This window comes from Ceratina calcarata, unplaced genomic scaffold, assembly GCF_001652005.2.
Source record: "Ceratina calcarata isolate Rehan_Ccalc_2016 unplaced genomic scaffold, ASM165200v1 scaffold78.2, whole genome shotgun sequence".
NCBI lineage: Eukaryota > Metazoa > Arthropoda > Insecta > Hymenoptera > Apidae > Ceratina > Ceratina calcarata.
This window is the reverse complement of record NW_017179105.1, coordinates 3,093,456-3,114,490: the sequence shown is the minus strand read 5'-3', so window position 1 is coordinate 3,114,490 and position 21,035 is coordinate 3,093,456. Positions and strand designations below refer to the sequence as shown.

Here is a 21,035-nt window from a genome sequence, read left to right as displayed (position 1 = left end):
TTCCGCCAGCGTCAATAATTAATTGAATATTTCCTTCTATACTTTTTAGCACATAGCTATTTATTATTAGCATTGTTCTTCCGACGTCTGATTTCTTTTTAATTATAGAAAATGCGTTTTTCTAAGATACATAAACTTTTGGGATTGACTGTATAGCCAATACATCCTTAAGAAAGAAAAACGACGAGGATAAAAACACACGTGGCGTGCGAAACGATGGATGGCTTACGCTGTATAGGATCAAAAAAAAGCATTTCATTGAACTTCACGAATCGGAGTCTGGTTTTGCACGGTGCAGTGGTAATGCTACGAGGAAAATCGAGATGGTTAAAGGGAGACGGTGCAACAGCATCCGTAGGTAGGTAGGTACTGATGGGATTGCCAGAATTGCGGGCGCATGCTGAGGTTCCCATTGAAATCTCGTAAACCGCAATTGATCGGTGAACCATCGATTAACAAATTCTGTGGCAACGCGCACGATCTCGTGTACGTATTTCATGAAAATCGGTTGCCAGAGACATTTAAAAATTTATACAACGGATATCGGGGCATATTTTTTGCAATGAAAAATGAGATGATCAAAAATTTCGTAAAATCTGAGAAGCAAAGCTTGGGAGGGTTTGAGAAGCGAAGTGAGTCGTGGTACATACCCAATCTTCTTGAATCCAATCAATGAGATTCTGCTGATCAGGATCTTCCCTATAGTGAATGATGAACGCTTGGAAGCCGCCAGTGGCTTGTGATTTTATCTATTTGTTGAATCAATTTATTAATTCTACCTTTACCTGGCGGCTATTTCGCCAACTTTTGCATTCGTATAATAAAAGATTATGAATTACACAATATTGGAACGATCAGTTTATTACTGTGTCGTTAATAAATTATTAATCGTTCGACGTGACTTACCCAGTCTTTAAAGACAAACCCTAAAACACCGGCTGCCATCTCCATTAACAATAACAACGCCAGGAATATCGCATACTGAAACGAATTCATAAAAAAAATAGCATTGCGACAAACATGAAACCATCAATCCTCAATATTTCCTAATTAATTAACTATAGAAAAATAATGATCCTGATTCAGACTCTTACGTTACTCCCTTTTTATAAAAGAAACGACAATACGTGCTTGAGGAAAGTCGAATGCCACTTGTGTACTTTCCTCGTAACAAGGAGAGCACTTCAAGTGGCCCACTTTTTAACGAAACTTTGCCAGTTTGTAAAACTCATCAAGACAAACACGGCTGTGCACCTCCCTGCGACATGCACGTTTACCGGAAATATAGTTTATGAGATACTGACAATTAAAGTTATTCGCAGACTGCTCGACGCATTTACTCTTTCGTTTTATTCGAATCTAGTTTTAAAACTGATTGTAAAAACGTATTCCCCCGAGAGCCTATTTCCTTTCTGATTGGTAAATGTTAAAAAATATGATCAAAGTACAGAATAAATGTTTTATTGAATGGCGAGTGCTCACCGCAGCTAGGAGGCACGTATTTTCCCTGAGTGCACCGACACATCCAGTAAATCCAATAATGAATGTCACTGTACCTGCAACAGCAGGGAAATCATTCCGGTTGAATATCAATATTTAATTAAAAGATAGTAACCCAACTGATCGAAGAAACGAGATAAAAATAGCGCAGGGACATTGTTACAGTTTCAAATTCATCCACCGGAATATAAAAAAATTACAATCGTCTGTCTCGTCCGAGACAAATCGCGTGAAATGAATTGCTTTCGAACATCGTTAACTGGAAATCGGAACTAGCAACCCATTTCCGAAACTCGACCTTTCCGTTTGATCCTTGTTCTTTTGGCAACGGTAGACCAGATCACGTGCAAATTCGATTTGGTCCTGTACGGACCCAGAAAACGGTTTTCCGCCCCAGTTAGGATGTTTGAATTGGACGGAGAACATTCCTCAGACCTGACCATTCACGTCTGCCGAAACCGTGGTTGGATTTCTGTCTCTCGTGGAATCTCTCGGTATATCTCTGATAATCCGTCTTACTTCCACGCAGCTCCAAATACCATTTCGTATCGCGCAGCGATAAATATTAAATATCCGACAACGATATGAACTAATCCCGAGTAATCTGGCTAAACCGCTTACTTTTGTTTCCCTATCCCGAGGAATTATAATAATGAAATAGAGAACATTCGCCGTGGTGTAACTACGATTGTCCAGACACAAGTCGCGATTTATACTTCAAAGATCGGATACTATTCAATTCATTAATTACAGCGCGAAGTTTGTATATAAGACGCGTTGTGCTCCGGTTGAACTCGGTTTCCCTGGCAACGAAGGCGAAAGGGAGAAGTCTGTTTTATTCGCGAGCGAACCTTGGAAAGCACTTCCTTACACCGGCCGACTAGGTCGAGCCTAATTACGTTTGATCCCGCTTTTCAAAAGTTCACGGTAGAATTTTCCCATTCAAAATATTCCCCGAGTATTAATTTATTTGAAAACAAACTGAACGTCCAATCGAGGGCTTAACACCGCGCGTAATTAGAGGAAACATTTATTTAAACCGCCGTTAGTTGTTGCTTACCGACTAGAATGAGGATAAACGCTGGGTCCAGCGCGACGTTCGTGAGCCTGGACAGATTGTTGAACGTGTCCTTTTCGGTCCATGCCCAAACGCCCACTGCCATTATACCCAAACCCAGCCACTGGAACAATAATCAACAGAAATCCCGCTTAAATACCAATGAGAACTATAGTAAAAATTACCGGGCGATCTTGGAACGATGCATTTCGACCATGAAAGTCCCTTAGTCACGTTGCTCGATACGCTTGAACATTGTATCCCTAAAAGAAACTACTTTACGGTCGAGAGGGTCGCAGCGAGTAGGTGGCTATGGGGTGAAACCTGGGAATGATAAACGGGGGAAAATGAAATCTGCGTAAAAGGGCGAAGCTAACGCGACGTACACAGGAACGGTACGATCGATAAAACACAATGTACGCAACAGGGTACCGTTAACCGTTTGACCACATAAAGAAGCTTTAAAAGTTAAAGCGGAATCACTGAACTTGAATGCACATCGTTTCATACAGTATGTTTCACATTGGAAGTAATTCTCTCGCGAGAACTGCATGCTCAACAGATCTTTCAAGGAATATATCATAGTAGAGGGAATCATTTAGGGAGAGACGTCGTCGGGAGTAATAACGAAGAATTAACGAGGGTGGGTAAACGGAGGGTGCATACAGAAAGCTGGCAGGAAGCGCAGATTCCCACATGGGATCCCCCACTCGTTTCGAGTTCACACTTCGTACTCGAGTCGTTTACTTTTTTAATAACCCGTACCAGCGACGTTGATAATACTCGCGAGGATCGCCGGAGATGGTAACATTTAAAGTTCACTGGCAGCGGGAACATCTTTATGAATCTCGTTCAGTAGTAAAACTCGCGACTTGGTACGCCAACAATTGGGGACACGGATGCAAGAACAGGATAAGTGCACTTACCCTCCTTATGCGTCCGAGCGCATCATCCAGCCCTCCATACCTGACCTACTTGCGCGGAGCACACTTGCGTAATAAAAGGTCAGTCAAATCATATACCGTATAGTAACAAGGACTCGAAAGTAATTCTCGGCTGTTTCCAAACAGCTGCATATTTTTCGTACGCACGTTTTTCCATAAAGGGATTTCGCAATTTCCTGTACTCGCTCGAGAGACCGACCGGCGCAGGTACGCGAAGGTGAAATACAGTTTCTCCGCTTTTAATTATAAGCTATGAAAGGTCGTCTAATTATAAAAGCGCGGAATGGAAAATCAGCTGACCTTACATTTCTTTCCACGCACGGTTCTTTCCCTCGGTGACCCGAACAATTTCCCTGCCACATTTGCATGTGTATCTCATCTAATTAATCTGATACGTTACTCGCAATTAAACACTTTGACTTGGCGCAATTTTCGTTTGCTTCACGAGCAACTTATCTAAACGGTAGTCAAAAGATTTTTATTATATGTACAATTGTACAGTTGCACGCGATTCAGCACGCGTGGCAACTTAATTTTCTTCGGATCTGGACTCAATTGCGGCGATTGCATCTGACGAAGCTCAGTGTTTCACTGGACGCGTTTAAATGTCAAAGGATGGTGTTGAACTAATCAGAACAAAGGGATCGGTTGGTCGGAAACGCGTTTAGCGTGCAGAGTTTGCGAGAGAGGGTACGGTAATAACGTTGTTCATAACATTTTCCGGTGGCCAGAAGATAGGGTTTCACACACGCGCGGCGCACTTGTTCGTTCGTGTGACTCATGACAAAGGGTCGTCGAACCCCTCTCTTTTGTATATACGTAATAATCCGTAACTCATGCGAAAATACTCGCCGTACGAATTGAAACAAACAGATGTGGTAAAAAGAAACCGAGACCCGAGACGTCGAGAGGATAAAATAATTTTAGTTCGTCCTAATGAAACGATTCGTTATAAATACGTGCAATAAAATATTCATGCTCGTTTCACCGCGAGAGCTGTTTCTGCATTCTGAAAACTATCTCGAAATTATTCCACGAAATTCTACGAACGGACGAAAATACTCGTGACTCTCTTTCCTGTATTTGATAAAAGCAGTTATATCGTATGTAAAATGAAATTCAATTACGGTAACAGTTGTAACGATAAAATGTCATAAATTCAAGCTGATGCAGAAGACGACATAAAAATCTCGTGAACAATTTATAACGCCGAATGGAGATACATAATTATCCTCATAAAGCACGGCAGAAATAGTTCGAATTACGTACCGCTGTCATACATGCTGAATTACTCTGGTTCAATTGAGAAATCTTTAATCAAATTACGTGTACTCGGCGGAGATACGGAATTGGTATAATTCCGTGGCAATTATTTAAACTGCCGTGATATTTGACACATGGATTGTACGAATATTCGAAGAACACGTTTTCAAAACGAATATTGTTTGTGCCTCTCGCTTCGGCAGATAAGAAAACATTGTTTGGAGAACGCAAGTTTACAATCAAAATGGAAAGAAGATTAAACATCAAAGTTTTAGCTTGAACCGTTCCTCGGAGTTTCTGCTTCCTAAGAATTTTCTCTTCACGGTTTCGACGGTGCTCATAAATCCGCATCCGTTTGACCATTTTGTAAAGCTAAAGTAGGATAAAGCTTTATGAAAATGGTAGATCTTTCGCCCACTTATCATTACGATGTCTAGAACGTGACTATTTATCTACGTATACAGTCTCCGTGTCTGGTTTCATATATTTTTATTGAAAAATTCCTGAGACTGTTCTCTCGTCAATCGACGATCCGTTAATATTTTGTTTACACGTCGCATGCATAAGTGGCAGGGAACTATCATATCGTTACAAAACTTGTAACACCTTTTACGTAATAATTAGAAAGCGAATCGGCGACACGGTTTGTTATAATACTGCAGTCCCTGAATTCTTATTCCGTTCTATTAAGGATCAAAGGTTATTTGATACCTGAGTGCCAATTTCGACTCGCGACTATGATCAGCATCGCTTTAACTATTAACGAAGAGGAATTCGTCTGGCTTTGGGACGTGAATTATTTACGAGGGCTTTTACCCCACAAGAATTGAAGAAGTCACATTTACTCGGAGCAAAGAAAACCCATGCCTTGGTGGCCGGTTGCACTGGTTAGAAACCGGTTTTACAGGCAACCTCTGTAATGAGATTCCTCAAACATTGCCAGCAACGAGTGGGACAATTCGAATGAGGAGCAACAGCTACAATAGGGAAAGTAATAGAAACGATGCTCTTTTTTAAAATGATCAAAACCGTGTCACTTTCAACGCTGTCGCATGTTCGATGGTACCATATAAATCCGAATCATGGTACCCGAATCACTGAATGATAATGTCTGTATTTCAGCATGTATAGTTTACATGTACAATATGCACAACCAGGAATGACATAGGAAACAAGGTAACGCACAATAAGCGCATATTGGATGTCCGCTATCGTTCAACGAACGGAGGCCGAGTACAGAAAGTGCATGCCGTGGACGTGAATAAACGTGAACAGCATAATCAGTTTCTGTAAACGACAGTTCATTACCAAACGCCTGTTCACCCAGTCGAAGGACATTCAACCGTTTCCAAAGAATCGTGAGTGCAGTGTCCTCGGTATCCTTGGTGAATGACTAATATGCAAATCTGTCTACTTATATTCATGTCCCCCTCCTTTCCTCTACAACGCGTGAATACGATTTCTGATCTCGCACTTTTATTAATATTTACAAAACTACGCTTGATCGGTCTCGTTTATCAAAACTTATTATGCACGTCGAAGTAACAAAAACTGATACAGGGGAAATACGATGCAAACTTTCCAATCGAAAATCGAGGAACATTATAGGAAATGAACAACTCAGCATATCTATTTGATCTGAGATAAATCCTTGTGGGATTTTTTCCGCATGCAATATACAAATCGCGTCATATACTTATACATATGTATATCCTCTGCTTTGTAATTCTTGCAACTGGAACACTTGCTGGTACGTACAGACTGCATTGCAGGCTATTAGCAGTGTATTTTTTACAAAATAACTCTGATCAACTATGCCTTCGAAGTGTGATAGAAACGGAAAAATACGCGGGCATAAAATATCCATTGGACGCAAATGCAAAATAAAATACATTCGGTCATACGTAGTAATGGTCACTTACCCAAAACATAACGTTAAATCCAAAGATCACATACTTGAGACAGCAGCTCACTTCACTGGTATCCCTTCTGTACTTCCGCACAGCAGGCATGGTTAACACACATTTATCTACCGCTTTCGCGAATTCCACGCATACGTAAAAAAAAGAAACACGCTCGGGGAATATGCAAACCGCTATTCCCGCAAAACGAGGAAAAGAGCACCGGTGCCCCGTAGGCGGAACGAATCACGAACGCAATGACATAGCCACCCGAAAATTGTAACTCGCCTACCGTCCTCTCAACTTCGATTTCTATCGAGCCGTGCGCTGCGTCGTTCGCCTCGCAAGTCCTCCCTTTGTCATTTATCGCGTGCTCGTACCCGGGTTTCGCCCTTTCTGTCAAGCTCGGCTGATCAGCTGATCACAATAACGCACCGTTCCGCAATTACGACTACCGCCATTGTCACGTCACGGTACACACTACCCGAAGCTGGATCAACGAGACTGCGAGAACTACTAGGCATCTCCACTCGCCCTTCGATTCTCCCCACCATCTAAATCTCATTCGTTCGCCCCACCACCGTTCGATGATCCACCACCCGCCACCCTAAGAGCACCCAACCCCCCGAGGATCCTATCTCTGTTCCGTTCCCAAGATTTACCTCCGTTATTTCGTCTTCTCACTTTCATCTTCCTCTCGACCGCCTACATAATTCCTCTCCTCGACTCCTCACTCTTCGATGCAATTCTCTTTCTTTTCGAGTCTCAATATTTTGTTTTACGAAACGATTCCCTAAAGTAGCTTTTTGTTCCCTTATTTATATCCTCCTGGATATTGAAATTCCAGGAACGAGTATATTGAGTTTATATTTTAACTATATTCGATATCTATGTGTATAATGATATATGTATAAGTAGCTATAATGACTGCTAATAACGATATCTGCCTGTCCTTATTTCAGTGCAATAATAATAAATTCCCTTCCTTCTTTATTATTGTTAAAAAAAATGACAGATGTGTAATTAAAATTAGAGAGCATATAGTATGTACTTGAGATTGTGTAATAATTTGAGAAACACGAATTTTTAACGTGAAGAGTTCGGAGGAGGAGTGTGATACAGTGCTATGAGATCAGGAGTTATTGAGGAATCATTCCGGAGTTAATATATTAGAAATTATTCGACCATATTTTTAACATAATCGTTGCAGAAGAAATTAAGAACAATGAATCTGATAACAAATATGCGTTTGGTATGTATTAGACTAAATGTGCATAACTCTCTGGGATAACCTTATCCCGATCTGTATTAAACAGTGATATTTGTTTATAGACGTTGATCAAGCAAGATGCGATTACAAAACGATTTTTGCACGTTAGTGGAATACTCAATAAAACACAAGCTGGTCGTTATAGACCGAAAGCGAAACAGCTCCAGCCACTGACATACGAAATGGCGAATCCTCCTCATTATATCTGTGCTAGAAAATCGTGGAATTCTTGGAACACGTGTACGTAAATGAAACAGGCGTTTTTTAGATGGAACTATCTTTGGAACGTGCTAATTATATGTTTCAGCAAATATAAAAGGCGGTAACAGACCAGCGGAAACAGTTGTGGAAGATCTGTTCATTCGAAATTTTATGGAAGGAACATGGCACGCATTGTGTGCAAGCGAAATAATTATTAAGCGTCAACATAACATGATTAGAATATCTAGTATTATTTTGCGCAAATTGCCAGCTTACAAAATGTACTTTCTACTTGGCTATAGCGAACATCTTTTAAGTTACTGGCTACATTGCCCTGTGAAACTGGAATTAGTAACGACGCAAAATAAAGAGGATGTGATATACAAAATAATATAAGATTTGTAATTTTAAGTAACAAGTGTTGTACAAATAAAGGTACGACTATTAATTTATTCTAACGCTATCATTTCTTTCCTGATCTTGCGGTATTTTTACGTATCGAGAAATACTGACAGTAGTTTTCAAAAAGATTTATTTATAACTTATAAAATAGTGGAAAAATCATATCGATACATTTAAAAATTAATGTACAATTTACATCATCTTAATGTATAAATTCATCCATGATCTTGTAGCAAACGTTTAACAAATAAAAGGCTCGTTACACCTGCATATCTTTGGTAATATAAAGATGTCATTAGAATATTACTATTAATGCAAAGACACCGTAAAGAAGAGCACAAGGATAGGCGATAAGTAGGCGCTGATTTTCTTCTCCAGACATAGTGGTAAACAGTCTGGATGCAGAAAGTGTCGACCAAGCTACGGTAAACATGGCAAAAATCAAACCGATCGAGCCTTTCAAAGTAGAAAAGATACTGAAACCAGCAAGGGCTACAACGGGTATCAAACAGTAGCCTAGTACAGATGCTACAGAGGATAGTGTGATATTATTGGAAGTGCTCATCAAGGAGAGAAGAATGTACATCAATATACACGATGTTACTGCTAAGCCATAAACATAACTGAAATGTGCTTTAGAACCAGCTAATAGAAGGCACCCAGCTAGCATCAAACAAAATGCTACTGGGCCAGCTAAATCAGAATCCTGAAGTAAATAATTTGCATCATCTATCTGTGCCCTCCTATGAAATGGATTCAATACAGCCAATGTTTTCTGTAAAATTCTATCTGGATCTATGCCTAGTTCTTCTAGGAGGGGAGGTTCATCTTCTTCGTCGACAAATCCCGCAGTGCCTAAAATGACAGTATCAAACACACCACGAATGAGATCATGACAAATAAACAATATCAACCATTTATATAATTATTCCAAAACCTTTTGTAAAATTATCCTGAGGATAGAGATCGCCGCTAAATGGACTTTGAGTCGGGTCGAGATATCCTTTTTGCTTGTAAGAGGAATAATCTCCGGATTGTTGGTCGCTAAATGTTTGAAATTCGAATTGTTGGTTGGGTTGCCCGAAACCGGAGGAATCGAAATTATATTGTCCTTGGGGCGACTGGCCCCAATAATTTTCTGCTCCCGTATAACCAGACATTCGGACAATGGTTCGGCGTATAAATTAATTTAGTCTGTCAGATTTAAAATTTTGTTAACACCCACAGTTGTCGTTCATACAGCTGTTGTTGGCTGTTGTTCACACTGTGGTCCACACCATGTCCATCACTGGTCGTTGTCGCTATTATCGCTAGCGCTAGTTGTTCTTTCAATAGTACGTGTTGTATGTACATAGTTTAGTCATGCGTATTGTGTATTAGCGGCGTGGTTAGCGGAAGCTTAGTTGCGAAGCACAAGCACAATATTATTATTTACGACGTATACTCAGTTGTTTAGTTTCTAAAAATGCCAAAATATTACTGTGATTATTGTGACACGTACCTGACCCATGATTCGCCCAGCGTACGGAAGACTCACTGTCAGGGACGCAAGCACAAGGATAACGTGAAATATTTCTATCAAAAATGGATGGAGGAGCAGGCACAACATTTAATCGATGCCACGACGGCGGCATTCAAAGCTGGGAAGATCGCATCTAATCCGTTTGCGGCGAACAAGGGAGCAGCGATCCCTCCGCCACCGAATCTTGGACCTCGTTCCGGACCACCTCAGGGTCCACCAGGTATGATGCCACCACCAGGGATGCATCCCGGAGCTCCAATGGGACCTGGAGGACCGATGATGATGGGACCACATGGTCCAATGCCACCGATGATGGGAATGAGACCACCTATGATGGGCCCTATGGGGCCAATGGCTCCAATGATGGGTCCTATGGGACCAATGGGTCCGATGAGGTCTTCGATGAATGGACCACCACCACCCATGGGTGGTCCTCCACCGATGAAGACATAATCAAGAGAATTACTTTCACTACATTGACGAAAGCAGGCTATGTACATATAAAAGAATGAGATATACAGAAGTACAGTGTTGAAATCTGAATTTTCATTTTGCAATTCATGACATTTTTGAACATTGAAATGCAGAAAGAACCACAGACTTTTCTAAGAATTGAGGAACATGTAACATTTATTCTAATTTGTGCAGTTCATGTAATGTTTCATTAATCAAAGTAATTTTGTATTACAAATAGTTACAAACAATACATGAGTGTGTGATAAGAATAATGCGGTTGATACAAAAAAGTCTTTGTTTTATTTACAAAAGAAATGTCAGCTTATCCATAATAAACTCACATTTTACATTATTACATGGCAATTAGTTACAAACTAACAGGCATCATGAAACATTTGTATAAGCCTTCTCAATGTACAGCGTTTATTTTAAACTTATCACTTGTATATTTCGAATTAAGATAATTTATTATTCTTGTCTACAATGCAGAAGACTCCAGAATAAATTTTACCTATTTTACTTTTAATAAACTTTTACAGCTTAACTGTATATAAAATTAAAAAAGTAAAATCCATTGAAAATAGAAACATACTTTTGTACGAATCATTTAAAACTATACTGCAATTAAAACGGCATTGTAGTAAGTAAAATTTATTGCAAATAATTACAAAACGCACTTACATATTTTCTATGATCATTTTCCATATTCACTAATCTTTGTAACGTATCAATATGCTCTTGTTTAAGACTTTTATCATTGATTCTTTTCCTGATCTCATCAACTGCTTTATTCATGTACGGTAACTCGAACTTCAGAGCTTCAGCTGTAAGCTGATTAGCTTTACTTTGCAAAGATAACTCTATAGTTGCTATCGGGTTCTCTGTAATTCCTAAGCTATTCCCTTTCTTTCCTTTCTTCGACTTTTTCTTCTTAGCAGAAGTCGGAGTGGAATCAATTACGCCACTCTGTTCTTGTAGACTGCCTGTCTCAACCGCTCCGATAACTTCCGATTGTTTCGTGGTGTTATCTTCTGAGGAAGTAACATTTGTACTAACAGTGTTTGTCACGTTATCGTTGGCAATATTTTGGTCATGTGATGATTGCATACTGTCTGTATGATCAACGTCCGTGATTTCAATGATATTGCTTTCCATATTACGTATAGCAGCTTCGTTATCTGACTGAATGTTGTTAAGTGTTCTCTCCACAGGAGCAGTTACAATACGACATTTCCTTTGCGGTTGAACTCTATTCGGTGCTTTATTTTTGTTTCTGTTTGCTGCTTGTCTGGCCATATTTGACTGTCGTATTTGGTCTATGAACTGTTCATAAGCATTTTTATTACATTTCTTTTTCTTCTGCGATTTCTTACATCCCGTATTCGCCTCTTTACACTTGGATTCTGTATTCGGTTCCTTACAATCGTTCTGTTGTTTTTTTCTTTCCGATTTATTGTAATTTGTAAGGAAACATTTTACTTCACCCTCTTTTAATGCACGAGGTAAAAATATTTTATTATAATTAATAATAGCAGCTAAATAAGATGGTGTTGTCATTTTACCGTTTGACCTACATCCCTTGCCTTTACTATGTCTTTTAATTATTTGTTTTAATTTAGTTACTGGCTTAGCAAACTTAGGTTTCGTAAGAAACACTTTCAACAACTCGAGTCGAGCACCGATCAACTTCGCTGACAAAGCTCTAACTATCATTATGTTATCGGCAGCTTCACTCAATGATTTTTCTGTCTTCTTTATTTGATGCCAGATACAATTCGGATTCTTTAAATTCGTGGTCAACTCCTTTAATTTTGTGTCTAAGAATGGAATTAGAATGTTGAAATTACGAGGAATATGCATAAGAAAGCTCAAGGTTTTATCTTTATCGTCGAGTTGCAGCCAAAAGAGAAAGACTTCAAGTAGGAGACGAGTGTGGCCAACCAGAGATCGAATTCTAATTGTCGGTTCCTTGTTCAAGTCATAGTACACTCTAACTTCAAATTCAACTAGCTGACGAAATTGATCCAAAAAAGTTGGAGAAACCTTCCCTTGCATGAAACTCTCTACGTCGGAAGGTATAAGCTTCGCGTTGCACAGTTTTCGTATTCTTTCTTCGCCGTTAGACTTAGTCGTGCGAAATGTCCCGTATGCGTAAACGATACGACAGCCTTCGAGATCCTCATCAGTAAATATCAAGCACGTTTTCTGTTTCTTTAATGGAATTACGTCTGGGTCACTTTCTTTCTTAGTGGAAGTTTCATTTAGCTCGTTATAATTCGAGACAAATGCCGGTGTCGGGAAATGCTGCGACCATCGATACTCTTTGCACGTAGATGATTCGTGTCCTCGCTTCGTGCAATTACAACAATAGAGTGAATTAGCAGGTTTCATTACTTGAGATAAACTTTTTGGCGCATTTACCTCGGTTATTGTTGTCTAGAAAAAACAGAAGAATTACCTACGCGGGTACTGGGGAACAGGTCTTTTGATAGAAAACATAAACTTACCGTCTGATGAAATCTTCTCCAGAGATCGGGACATTTAGTCGATACGTGCCCCACTGCTTTGCATGTGTTACAATACAATTTACTACAAGTTTCACAGGTCTTGCGAAATGTGTTTTGTTTCTTGCCGCACTATAAAAAATCGACATGTTATTACATGATTATAAAACATAGATTGCTAATGATGTGTATCCGAACCGTAAGACACATCTTCTGAGGGCACCTAGTCTCCTTGTGCCCATCCTTTCCGCATATGTAACAGAGTACAATTTTCTGCGGTTCCGAACAACTATGTTTCATATGACCGAACTGGTTGCAGTTGGTGCATCTTTTATTCCCGAGCTTTGTCGTTTTGAACAGACCAGGCATTAGATCTTCATCTAAAATAGCCCAAAGTCTAGGATCCTCTATAAGTTATTAAAAAAAGAAAAAAAAGATGCGGCATACTTATATGTACTGAACTTAAAAGCAAAATATGAGTCATAAGTTTCTATGTACTTACTGGACATTTTACTTTGAATTTCTTTCACGTCGAAATTCTCTTGCCCTTTAGATTCATTATAAAAGGCTTTAAGCTCATCTGACATAGGTCGAAAGAAATAATCTTCATCATTCCTTATTTCAGGACTCATTTTAAGACGTTTCGTTTCAGTACACTCAGTCTCTTTGATTGCACTAGTAGAAGGTTCACTCTCGTCTTCAAAATGTCTTTTTCTACTGTTTGCATCGACTATTTCCATATTCACTTTTTCTATATTTTCAACATCGCTGAAGTTCGATATCATTTCATCTTCTGCATAATTAATCGATTCACTCTTATCCCTTTCGTATACGATGTTACTATCGGTCACAGCTTCTGACGGTAATTGGGATTCAGTTTCGTTATCTTTACCAGTTTGAAGTAAATGCGAACTTTCTGTAGAATTTTCAATCTCACACTCGTTACTATGCTCTCTACCTTCGTTAGAAGACTTTGGTTGTTCAGATTGAACATTCTGGATCATTTCCATTATTTCTTTTATACTCGAAGCGCCTTTCTGCACCGCTGTACAATTTAACATTATGTCACCGAGACTCGACATGTCATTTATACCATCTATGATGGTCGAAGTGCTATCCTCTGTATCGTCACTCCGAGCATCTCTTTCTCTGACTTTTGGCAAATAAGTTTTATTGGTCCTAATAAACGAATAATCTATGTCCATGTCCACGTCTGTAGATGTATCCGAGTCTTGATCATCGGAATCTTGCAACTGTATAACAGGTGGCTGTGGTTTTGGTGGGATAGGAACTTCCAAAATCGATTCTTCGCTGTCTGAATCCGACACTAGTGATATTTCTTGAGTGACAGTATGTACTTTCTGTGTTTTACTTGACGTGTCATATTTTGTATGTTCTTCCAGCTGGCTTATAGCTTTCTTATACCTATCCAATTCTTCCTGCTGTTGATTCATTTTGCATTTATCAGAGTCTTCTTGTTGATCATTTGCTTCATTCACTTTTACTCTTGCTTGTTCCTTGTTCTCTGCAATTTCCTGCAATCTCTTTTCTATGTGATGATATTTCTTCTGATATAAATTATTGATAAATGACTTAGAAAACTTATATTTGTTTAAAATATTATCTGGATCTTGTAGGTTTCCATTAACAATACATATTGTAGGATTTTGATGATTTACATGCTCATGTTCTGATGATTTCCCTTCATTGTTGCTTTCACTTTCTGTCTTTACATGAATATTTTCTGTACTACCAGTGTTATAAGATTTAGAGTTTCTATCAATATTGTCAGTATTACAACATACTATTTGATCTTTTGAAAACTGGATATTTTCATCAGATACGAGAGATGTATTTAATTTACTTTTGTTACCTACTTTCATAGGTAATGTTTCACTTGTATTCTCCAAATCAATCGATGTAACATCTGGTTTGGATTCTGTTTCATTTGACTTAGAACTGCCAGAATCAATTGATGAACACACTTTCCTGGAATCCTTAGTAAAATTACTTTTCACAGGAGTATTGCAGGGTCCAGAAGTTTTATCAACAATCACATCTTTATGCAAATTATCATTATCAGTGGTACTGGTTTGCGGTTTAACATCCGCCTTGCTACCTATTGAGGAATAATAAATTTTGGAATACAATCTTGATTGTATATCACGATTGGTTTCCTCGTCGTCGCTGTTTTCAGCTTTACAATAATCTGTGAAAAATGATTCGTCGAAATTACAGACTGATTACGCAAAATCGAAGAAGGTTAAAGGCAAGTGTTCCTACCACGAAATACATTAAATTCCATCCTCTTTCGTACGGTTAGGAAGTAGAAAACCTTCGGTTTTAAAATGTATATAGATCTCTAGACATGCAGAACGGAAGTTATTTACGTTTTTCAATAGTAATTCATACAGTTCTAACAAAAACACACGTGCTTAGATTCCACAAATTTCATATTCAGTATACATGCTGGTTATTCTTTCTTTGTGTAAAATCTGTGGCAGGCACTGTGGCACTTGGCAGCCATGGATCTGGTGGGGTGCCAGTAACGGGAAGACTAAAAACTTAGGTGAATTAGTACTCTGCTGCTTTAGTTAGAGGGCATTTACAGTGAGAGGAATTTATTTCTGAAATCTACATCAATAAAAGTCCCAATTTACACTTCATCTCGTTTTTACAGTTATACAAACGAAATATAGGAGAGCTATGCAGAATTGTACAGTAGAGAATTTGTGCGATACTTTTGTATCGTCGCTAGTTTAAAGGTATATGCGATTCTCTCACGATTTTGCGATATAAGCAGTACATTTTCATAATTCTAAGGGGTATAGAAGCATTCTTTAGGCTTTCAGCTTTAATTTAAATGCAATTTCATTACAATTCGTGCAGTAGAAGCCGAGGTATTAATGTTTTTCTAAAGTTCTCTTTTCAATGCTACACCCGGGAGGTGCTACCACCGGTATTTTCGTAGCAAAAGTCGGAACTAAAATTCTCTTATACACCGTAAAATATGCTTTTACGAAAATGCAATTATCTCAGTTTCCCGTGAACGGATTTTAACGTTTCGCGACTCAAATTAAAGCTGACATCCTTTATTTTCTTTTATTTCTGTGGGAATTTTAAAGAAGTCAACTCTAAAGGAATGAAAATGGTCCGTAAAGAGAAGCTTTCAATGATACGAATGAGACGATTACTAGAAATATTGCTAAACTTCAATCGTTGATATCTTTGTTAATATCGGTTCCCGTTACATAAACGGAGGGTAAAATTGAAGCTTAAACGTTCTACTTCAATTAGTTCCTGTACAGTTTTACTTGAATCGCGTGTTTCATTGCGTTAAAACGAAATTTTGCCGTGGCGGTAGCTTCGGGAAGATTCGGCGGTAACGCAGCCAATGAGGCTCAGTCGGAGTTTGCGATGAGTGCAGTTGATAAATGGAGGATTTGTGTTTGTCAAGGTAGTTTTGTTTACCCGTAAATTTTCATTCGGTATTAACACACCGTGCGTTTTGTGTGTGCTAAGAAGTAGATGAAGGTGCGTAACAGTTCCCTTCGGGTTTCGTATTAAATTTGAAAGGTAGGGAAACCGTCCGGTCAGAGAACTGTATGTTAACGCGGAAATTTGTTCGAAGCGAACGAGCTGTGCAAAGATGAAAGATCGTTCGCATTAGAAAAAATACGCTGCTTTTCGAAGCATCGCCACGAGAATTCCATTCACGTCTCTCGAATGTTTATTGTCAGTATGTTCGTAAGAAGTAATGAGGTTAGCTTTCGGATATCGAGTGCTTAGCGCCTACATTTTCGCTTCATAGGTTATAAGTTTACTTTCGTAGAGTTAGTAAACGATGCATGCCCAATCGAATAAATTACTTCGAAATAAGATGAAACATTTAACTAGCAATGCGAAATAGTTCGTGTCTCTTTGTCGCAAGTACATGTCTTAGTTATGTCAACGTAAGATCGGGGTAATAAATAACATGCATAGTTTTCTATCGTTCGTCGATATGATCCAACGTTTCTAACAATTGTTCCAGTATTTTCAATGATTCTAAACCTTGGTTCTTTATCTGTTCAGGATTTAAGATGTCCCGCAATCATAAGGACAAGTATGAAAACTCTAATCCACGTCGCACACACACCTTCATGTCTACAGAGGATGCGAACTCTGGAAAGAAATCTTATTGGCCAGAATTGGAGATAACAGGCAGTATAAGAAACCTAAGCCCAAATTTATGGCAGCTGACGCACTTAACAGCTCTGTATCTGAACGATAATAGTTTACAAAGGATACCATCTGAGATTGGACGTTTAGTCAATCTACGTGTATTAGATCTCAGTAGCAACAAATTACGCAGTTTACCAGCTGAACTGGGGGACCTCATCTATCTCAGGTAATTAAATTTCCAATCACGATTCAAATGAGTATAAACAATGAACGTAAGTAAAATATACACGTATTCCGTTTGTTTCAGAGAACTCTTGTTAAACCAAAATTACCTCCGTGTGTTACCATACGAACTAGGAAAATTGTTCCAGTTACAAATACTTGGACTCCAAGGGAATCCTCTCAGCAAGGAAATAATGGCATTGTATGGAGAACCATCGGGGACTCACAAGCTGCTCTCGTATATGCTGGACAATTTACAAGGTAAGTGATCGACATCCCAGTTTATCTGATCATTATTCACAATTTTACAAACAATTTAATCGTTTTATATTGATACAATGACGATTCATTATTAACGTAACGATAAATTTTAAAGACAACAATATCGATAGATCGCTATCGAGTTCGATTAATATATAAATTGCGCCGCAAGATGGCCGCATCTGTCCGCTTTCCGTGTCGACTGGACGAACTTCATAATTTCGCCTTCTGCGTAGTTTTACGTTTCGTATCGTTTAAGTAATTAAGTATTGCAGTTATAAATTGTTACAATGAAAACAATTAGTGTCAAGTGTTCGGTGCATGAGACGATTGCTTTATGAATTCGACAATATTGTTGAGGTAAGAGAATCAACGATTGTAATTATAATTTGAGAACTTTTTTATTGTACGTTGTTCATTTCATATTTAGCCTTATTTGATTTACACATTTATGCCATTCTATTCATTTATTACTCGGAACAACTGGTATTAATCATAATCGATCCCCGATCAAATAGTACCGCGAGCAATTGTCACGTAGATTAACGCGTTCATCTAAGTGTAAAGCACGGTAAAGCGGCGCGTTTGTGACAGGTCGTAAAGAGTGTCGCGATATCGAGTAGGCCCGTGGACCGTTCAGTGGCATAGTAGCATTGGAGATCACGTTAGAGCCTATATAATTTAATTTCTTTCAACCTCGTGACGAAGTGGGTGCGCCGGGGCGCAGACGTGTTGGGTGTACAAGTGGTCGCGTCAGGGAATGGTCGGGGAAACGCGGGGGAGAATCGCAACGAGGGCCAGAAGGTAGGGCGTACTTCTATCCATTGTGTTTCATGATTTTTCCCGGTTACTCGATTGCCTGAAAGGTCTTGGCCGTACCATTCCGTTTATCCATTGTTCTCCGACTTTTACTATTCAGTACACTATGCCTGTCATTTTCACAGAATACTTCTTTGTCATCATCGCTCTCTTTGCTTCGTTCTTTTTTTTCGTTTTTCCTATCTTCGAATCGTGTTCGAACTGTATCTAGCAAAAAATCCCGATGCTGTATTTGTACAACAACGATCCTAGCCTGGTATCGAATCTAACGATTGTATTCTATACGAGAAGGTACTATAAAAAAGGGTATAACATTCTGAAACTTTTTTTCGTAGAAAATAATCGTTGACGATCGTGAAACATTATTTGGAAATGTTACTATCGCGACCCATCCGCAGTATTTACTGTCAGCACAGATTTCAGTTATCCAGCGACACAGCTAATCGAGATAAATTAGGGTATACGTTCGTTCAAACTTCCGACTTTCGAAACCTTGCAGCCTCGCGTGCACCGCAATGTCTATATTCATTTCTCAACAGGAGAATCACGTTGAAAGTTTCGCGCGGATATTCGATGATAAAACTTTCCAATATATACTGTTCGAATAATCAGGTAGAAATCTATTTCTAATCTCTGTCGATTCTCTCCCGATATCGAAACATACGTTCGCCAGTGTTAAAAGTTCGCTGGTAGGAGCGTAACTTCTTTCCTCAGGTGTGTCTAAGTAGAAATAGAAAGCGAATAAGAAAATGTTCGCTTTAAAAATTGGGTGAGACGAGTGAAAGGGGTTCCGGTTGGTCCCCTGAAAAAAAAAGAAACGAAAGAAATTATACGCGATTCACTAGGTTGCTCGGTGGTACCTCACCCGTATAATTACATGGGGCCTCGGTCTCGGCTCCGAGTAATTGAGGACGAGCCGGAGAGGAGAAAGTGAACCGCGGTTTTAGTGTGCTGTACACCGTGGCGAGAGAGCCCGTATGAGTCATTCGTTATTCGGCGTGTACACACGGTTAGGCATTGAACACACGAGCCGTGAATCCGCGATGACACGCGTTACGAATTCGTTTCGATGCCACTTCGCCGGCGTCCCCGTTACATTCCCCTTTTTACTCGTACTCCCTGGAACAGATGCGAGATCGAACGACACGTTTCGAAAGTAGCTTCCGGGTAGAAAATTGATTCGCAATTTTTGTCAATTTAATCCTCGAACGAGCGCGGCACGTTAGTTTGAACACTAGTTTTTAATCAAAAATGAAATCAATGTAATTATGTCGGTCGGTTTACTACATTTGCGGCGAACAGAGTAGACGGTACATGTAAATAGAGCGGTATCGTGGCTCGATCGTTTTTACGGATGCAGCCAGTCTTTCTATTTCACATCGAATCGCATTCGCTGTGGTTTTTGCGATTCGCTGAACGATTCGGACGTGGGAAACCGTGAAGTGTTTTCAGGCGGAAAACTCGTTGCACGTTCCACCGGTGGATACTTCTTTTTGAAAGTTGAACGTTTTTTATTGCCTCCTTCCGGAGTTCGTTGAAAATTACTTCGTTCGTTAAGTTGAAAGGTTCATTTCAAACAAAATTACATCGGGTCCTGGCTCACGGTTGCGCGAACGCGGTTGCACTTCCTCACTCTACATTCCGAACGTATCGATCTTGTTTTGAATCGAGAGAGGAACTGTTTTCTAATTAAATCACTGTGCAGTAGAATTTTATTCAAAGAGACCGTGTCACTTTTTCGTCGATAAATACAGAAACGTCCAAGTCCGGGCCGCGTGTCCGTAAAACTGAATCACGTGCCTCGGATTTCACGTGCAAACGCGTGTTTACGCGTTCACAGAAAAATCGTATTTGTCCAAGATATAAAAAACATATTCAATATACGAACGTGTTAAAAAATGTAGTGAACATCATCGATGTTTCTAATGACCGAGAGAAATTTGTAATAGATCGCATTTTCTAAATCGATGTTACAATTTCATCTTGCTGACGGAAGCGAAACGATGGTAAGCACGATTTTCCTTTCGAGATCACGGGGAACAATAAAAATGATCCTTTCCTGAAGGAATCCAGAAGGAATGTCGGTTAAAGGCACGTTCGAGCGTACGTAAGTAGAATCGGACAGTAATAGTAGGACACGTTTCGATAGCCGTAGACACCGAGCGTCGCGTTTTCATTCTCGTTCTCGAGTTCCAAGTACACGGTTCACTTTCTACGAGCAAGCACCTGACCTGTGCCACCCAATAGGCTGCCCGGGTACTTTCCTCGCTCGAACTATTATTAACCGCGAGCAAATTCGCCGTTAAATCGCTCCACGGAGGATAACCACCGGCTTGTTCTCCTCGACAAGTTATCGCCGGCACACAAAGCTGCCGACATCCGTGGTTAAAGGGCATTTTCATTTTTCCTTTGTCGCGGTCGCTACACGATGATTCCTCGTTATCGCTTTTTCATCCGACAAGATTGATTATTTCATTAATCCAGACCGAGCTCTGGAAGTTGCCGATTCGGGTCAAGCATCCCGCGAAGAAAAAAAAGCCCACGGTTTC

General features: G+C 39.5%; 6 protein-coding genes across 21 annotated transcripts in view; 3 read left to right on the top strand and 3 right to left on the bottom strand.

Annotated features, from left to right (window-relative positions):
* Tsp26A (Tetraspanin 26A) overlaps nucleotides 1-7,206 on the bottom strand; it is a 15,429-nt gene extending 8,223 nt beyond the window's left edge. For 2 of the 11 annotated variants that reach the window (XM_018034080.2, XM_018034082.2), the window contains exons 1-5: nucleotides 6,687-6,776; nucleotides 2,561-2,681; nucleotides 1,483-1,556; nucleotides 907-981; nucleotides 651-749 (exon numbers count right to left, since the gene is read on the bottom strand). In XM_018034080.2, the coding sequence (XP_017889569.1) occupies nucleotides 651-749; nucleotides 907-981; nucleotides 1,483-1,556; nucleotides 2,561-2,681; nucleotides 6,687-6,776 (459 nt within the window). The other 9 variants (XR_003389868.1, XM_026818261.1, XM_026818263.1 and 6 more) reach the window with 9 other exon arrangements.
* Nucleotides 7,207-7,291: 85 nt separating this feature from the next.
* mRpS24 (mitochondrial ribosomal protein S24) lies at nucleotides 7,292-8,588 on the top strand. Its single transcript, XM_018034314.2, has 3 exons — nucleotides 7,292-7,917; nucleotides 7,998-8,175; nucleotides 8,243-8,588. Exons 1-3 carry the CDS (start codon nucleotides 7,891-7,893, stop codon nucleotides 8,530-8,532), a joined length of 495 nt encoding a protein of 164 aa, XP_017889803.1. The 5' UTR covers nucleotides 7,292-7,890; the 3' UTR covers nucleotides 8,533-8,588.
* A 63-nt stretch (nucleotides 8,589-8,651) lies between these two features.
* On the bottom strand, nucleotides 8,652-9,836 carry Yip1d1 (Yip1 domain-containing 1). Its single transcript, XM_018034312.2, has 2 exons — nucleotides 9,476-9,836; nucleotides 8,652-9,393 (listed from the first exon to the last, which is right to left on the bottom strand). Exons 1-2 carry the CDS (start codon nucleotides 9,696-9,698, stop codon nucleotides 8,834-8,836), a joined length of 783 nt encoding a protein of 260 aa, XP_017889801.1. The 5' UTR covers nucleotides 9,699-9,836; the 3' UTR covers nucleotides 8,652-8,833.
* Nucleotides 9,837-9,899: 63 nt separating this feature from the next.
* On the top strand, nucleotides 9,900-10,868 carry snRNP-U1-C (small ribonucleoprotein particle U1 subunit C). Its single transcript, XM_018034313.2, has one exon. The coding sequence runs from the start codon at nucleotides 10,004-10,006 to the stop codon at nucleotides 10,511-10,513; it is 510 nt and encodes a 169-aa protein (XP_017889802.1). The 5' UTR covers nucleotides 9,900-10,003; the 3' UTR covers nucleotides 10,514-10,868.
* Nucleotides 10,869-11,140: 272 nt separating this feature from the next.
* Nucleotides 11,141-15,539, bottom strand: LOC108630803 (Zinc finger CCHC-type containing 7). Of its 3 annotated transcripts, XM_018034311.2 has the most exons (6): nucleotides 15,304-15,539; nucleotides 13,523-15,229; nucleotides 13,219-13,427; nucleotides 13,024-13,152; nucleotides 12,938-12,952; nucleotides 11,141-12,865 (listed from the first exon to the last, which is right to left on the bottom strand). In XM_018034311.2, the coding sequence occupies exons 1-6, from the start codon at nucleotides 15,323-15,325 to the stop codon at nucleotides 11,168-11,170; spliced, it is 3,780 nt and encodes a 1,259-aa protein (XP_017889800.1). In that variant the 5' UTR covers nucleotides 15,326-15,539; the 3' UTR covers nucleotides 11,141-11,167. The 3 variants fall into 3 exon arrangements, with proteins under 3 accessions (XP_017889800.1, XP_017889798.1, XP_017889799.1); XM_018034309.2 differs by having other exon boundaries at nucleotides 11,141-12,952; XM_018034310.2 differs by having other exon boundaries at nucleotides 11,141-12,952; nucleotides 13,219-13,400.
* The window catches only part of LOC108630703 (CCR4-NOT transcription complex subunit 6-like twin), a 239,120-nt gene continuing 233,537 nt past the window's right edge, over nucleotides 15,453-21,035 (top strand). Inside the window, exons 1-3 of one of the 4 annotated variants that reach the window (XM_026818251.1) lie at nucleotides 15,453-15,589; nucleotides 17,095-17,410; nucleotides 17,492-17,667. In XM_026818251.1, the coding sequence (XP_026674052.1) occupies nucleotides 15,487-15,589; nucleotides 17,095-17,410; nucleotides 17,492-17,667 (595 nt within the window). In that variant the 5' untranslated portion in view covers nucleotides 15,453-15,486. Of the gene's footprint in view, nucleotides 15,590-16,432; nucleotides 16,597-17,094; nucleotides 17,411-17,491; nucleotides 17,668-21,035 lie in introns of those variants that run through there. The other 3 variants (XM_018034135.2, XM_018034136.2, XM_026818252.1) reach the window with 3 other exon arrangements.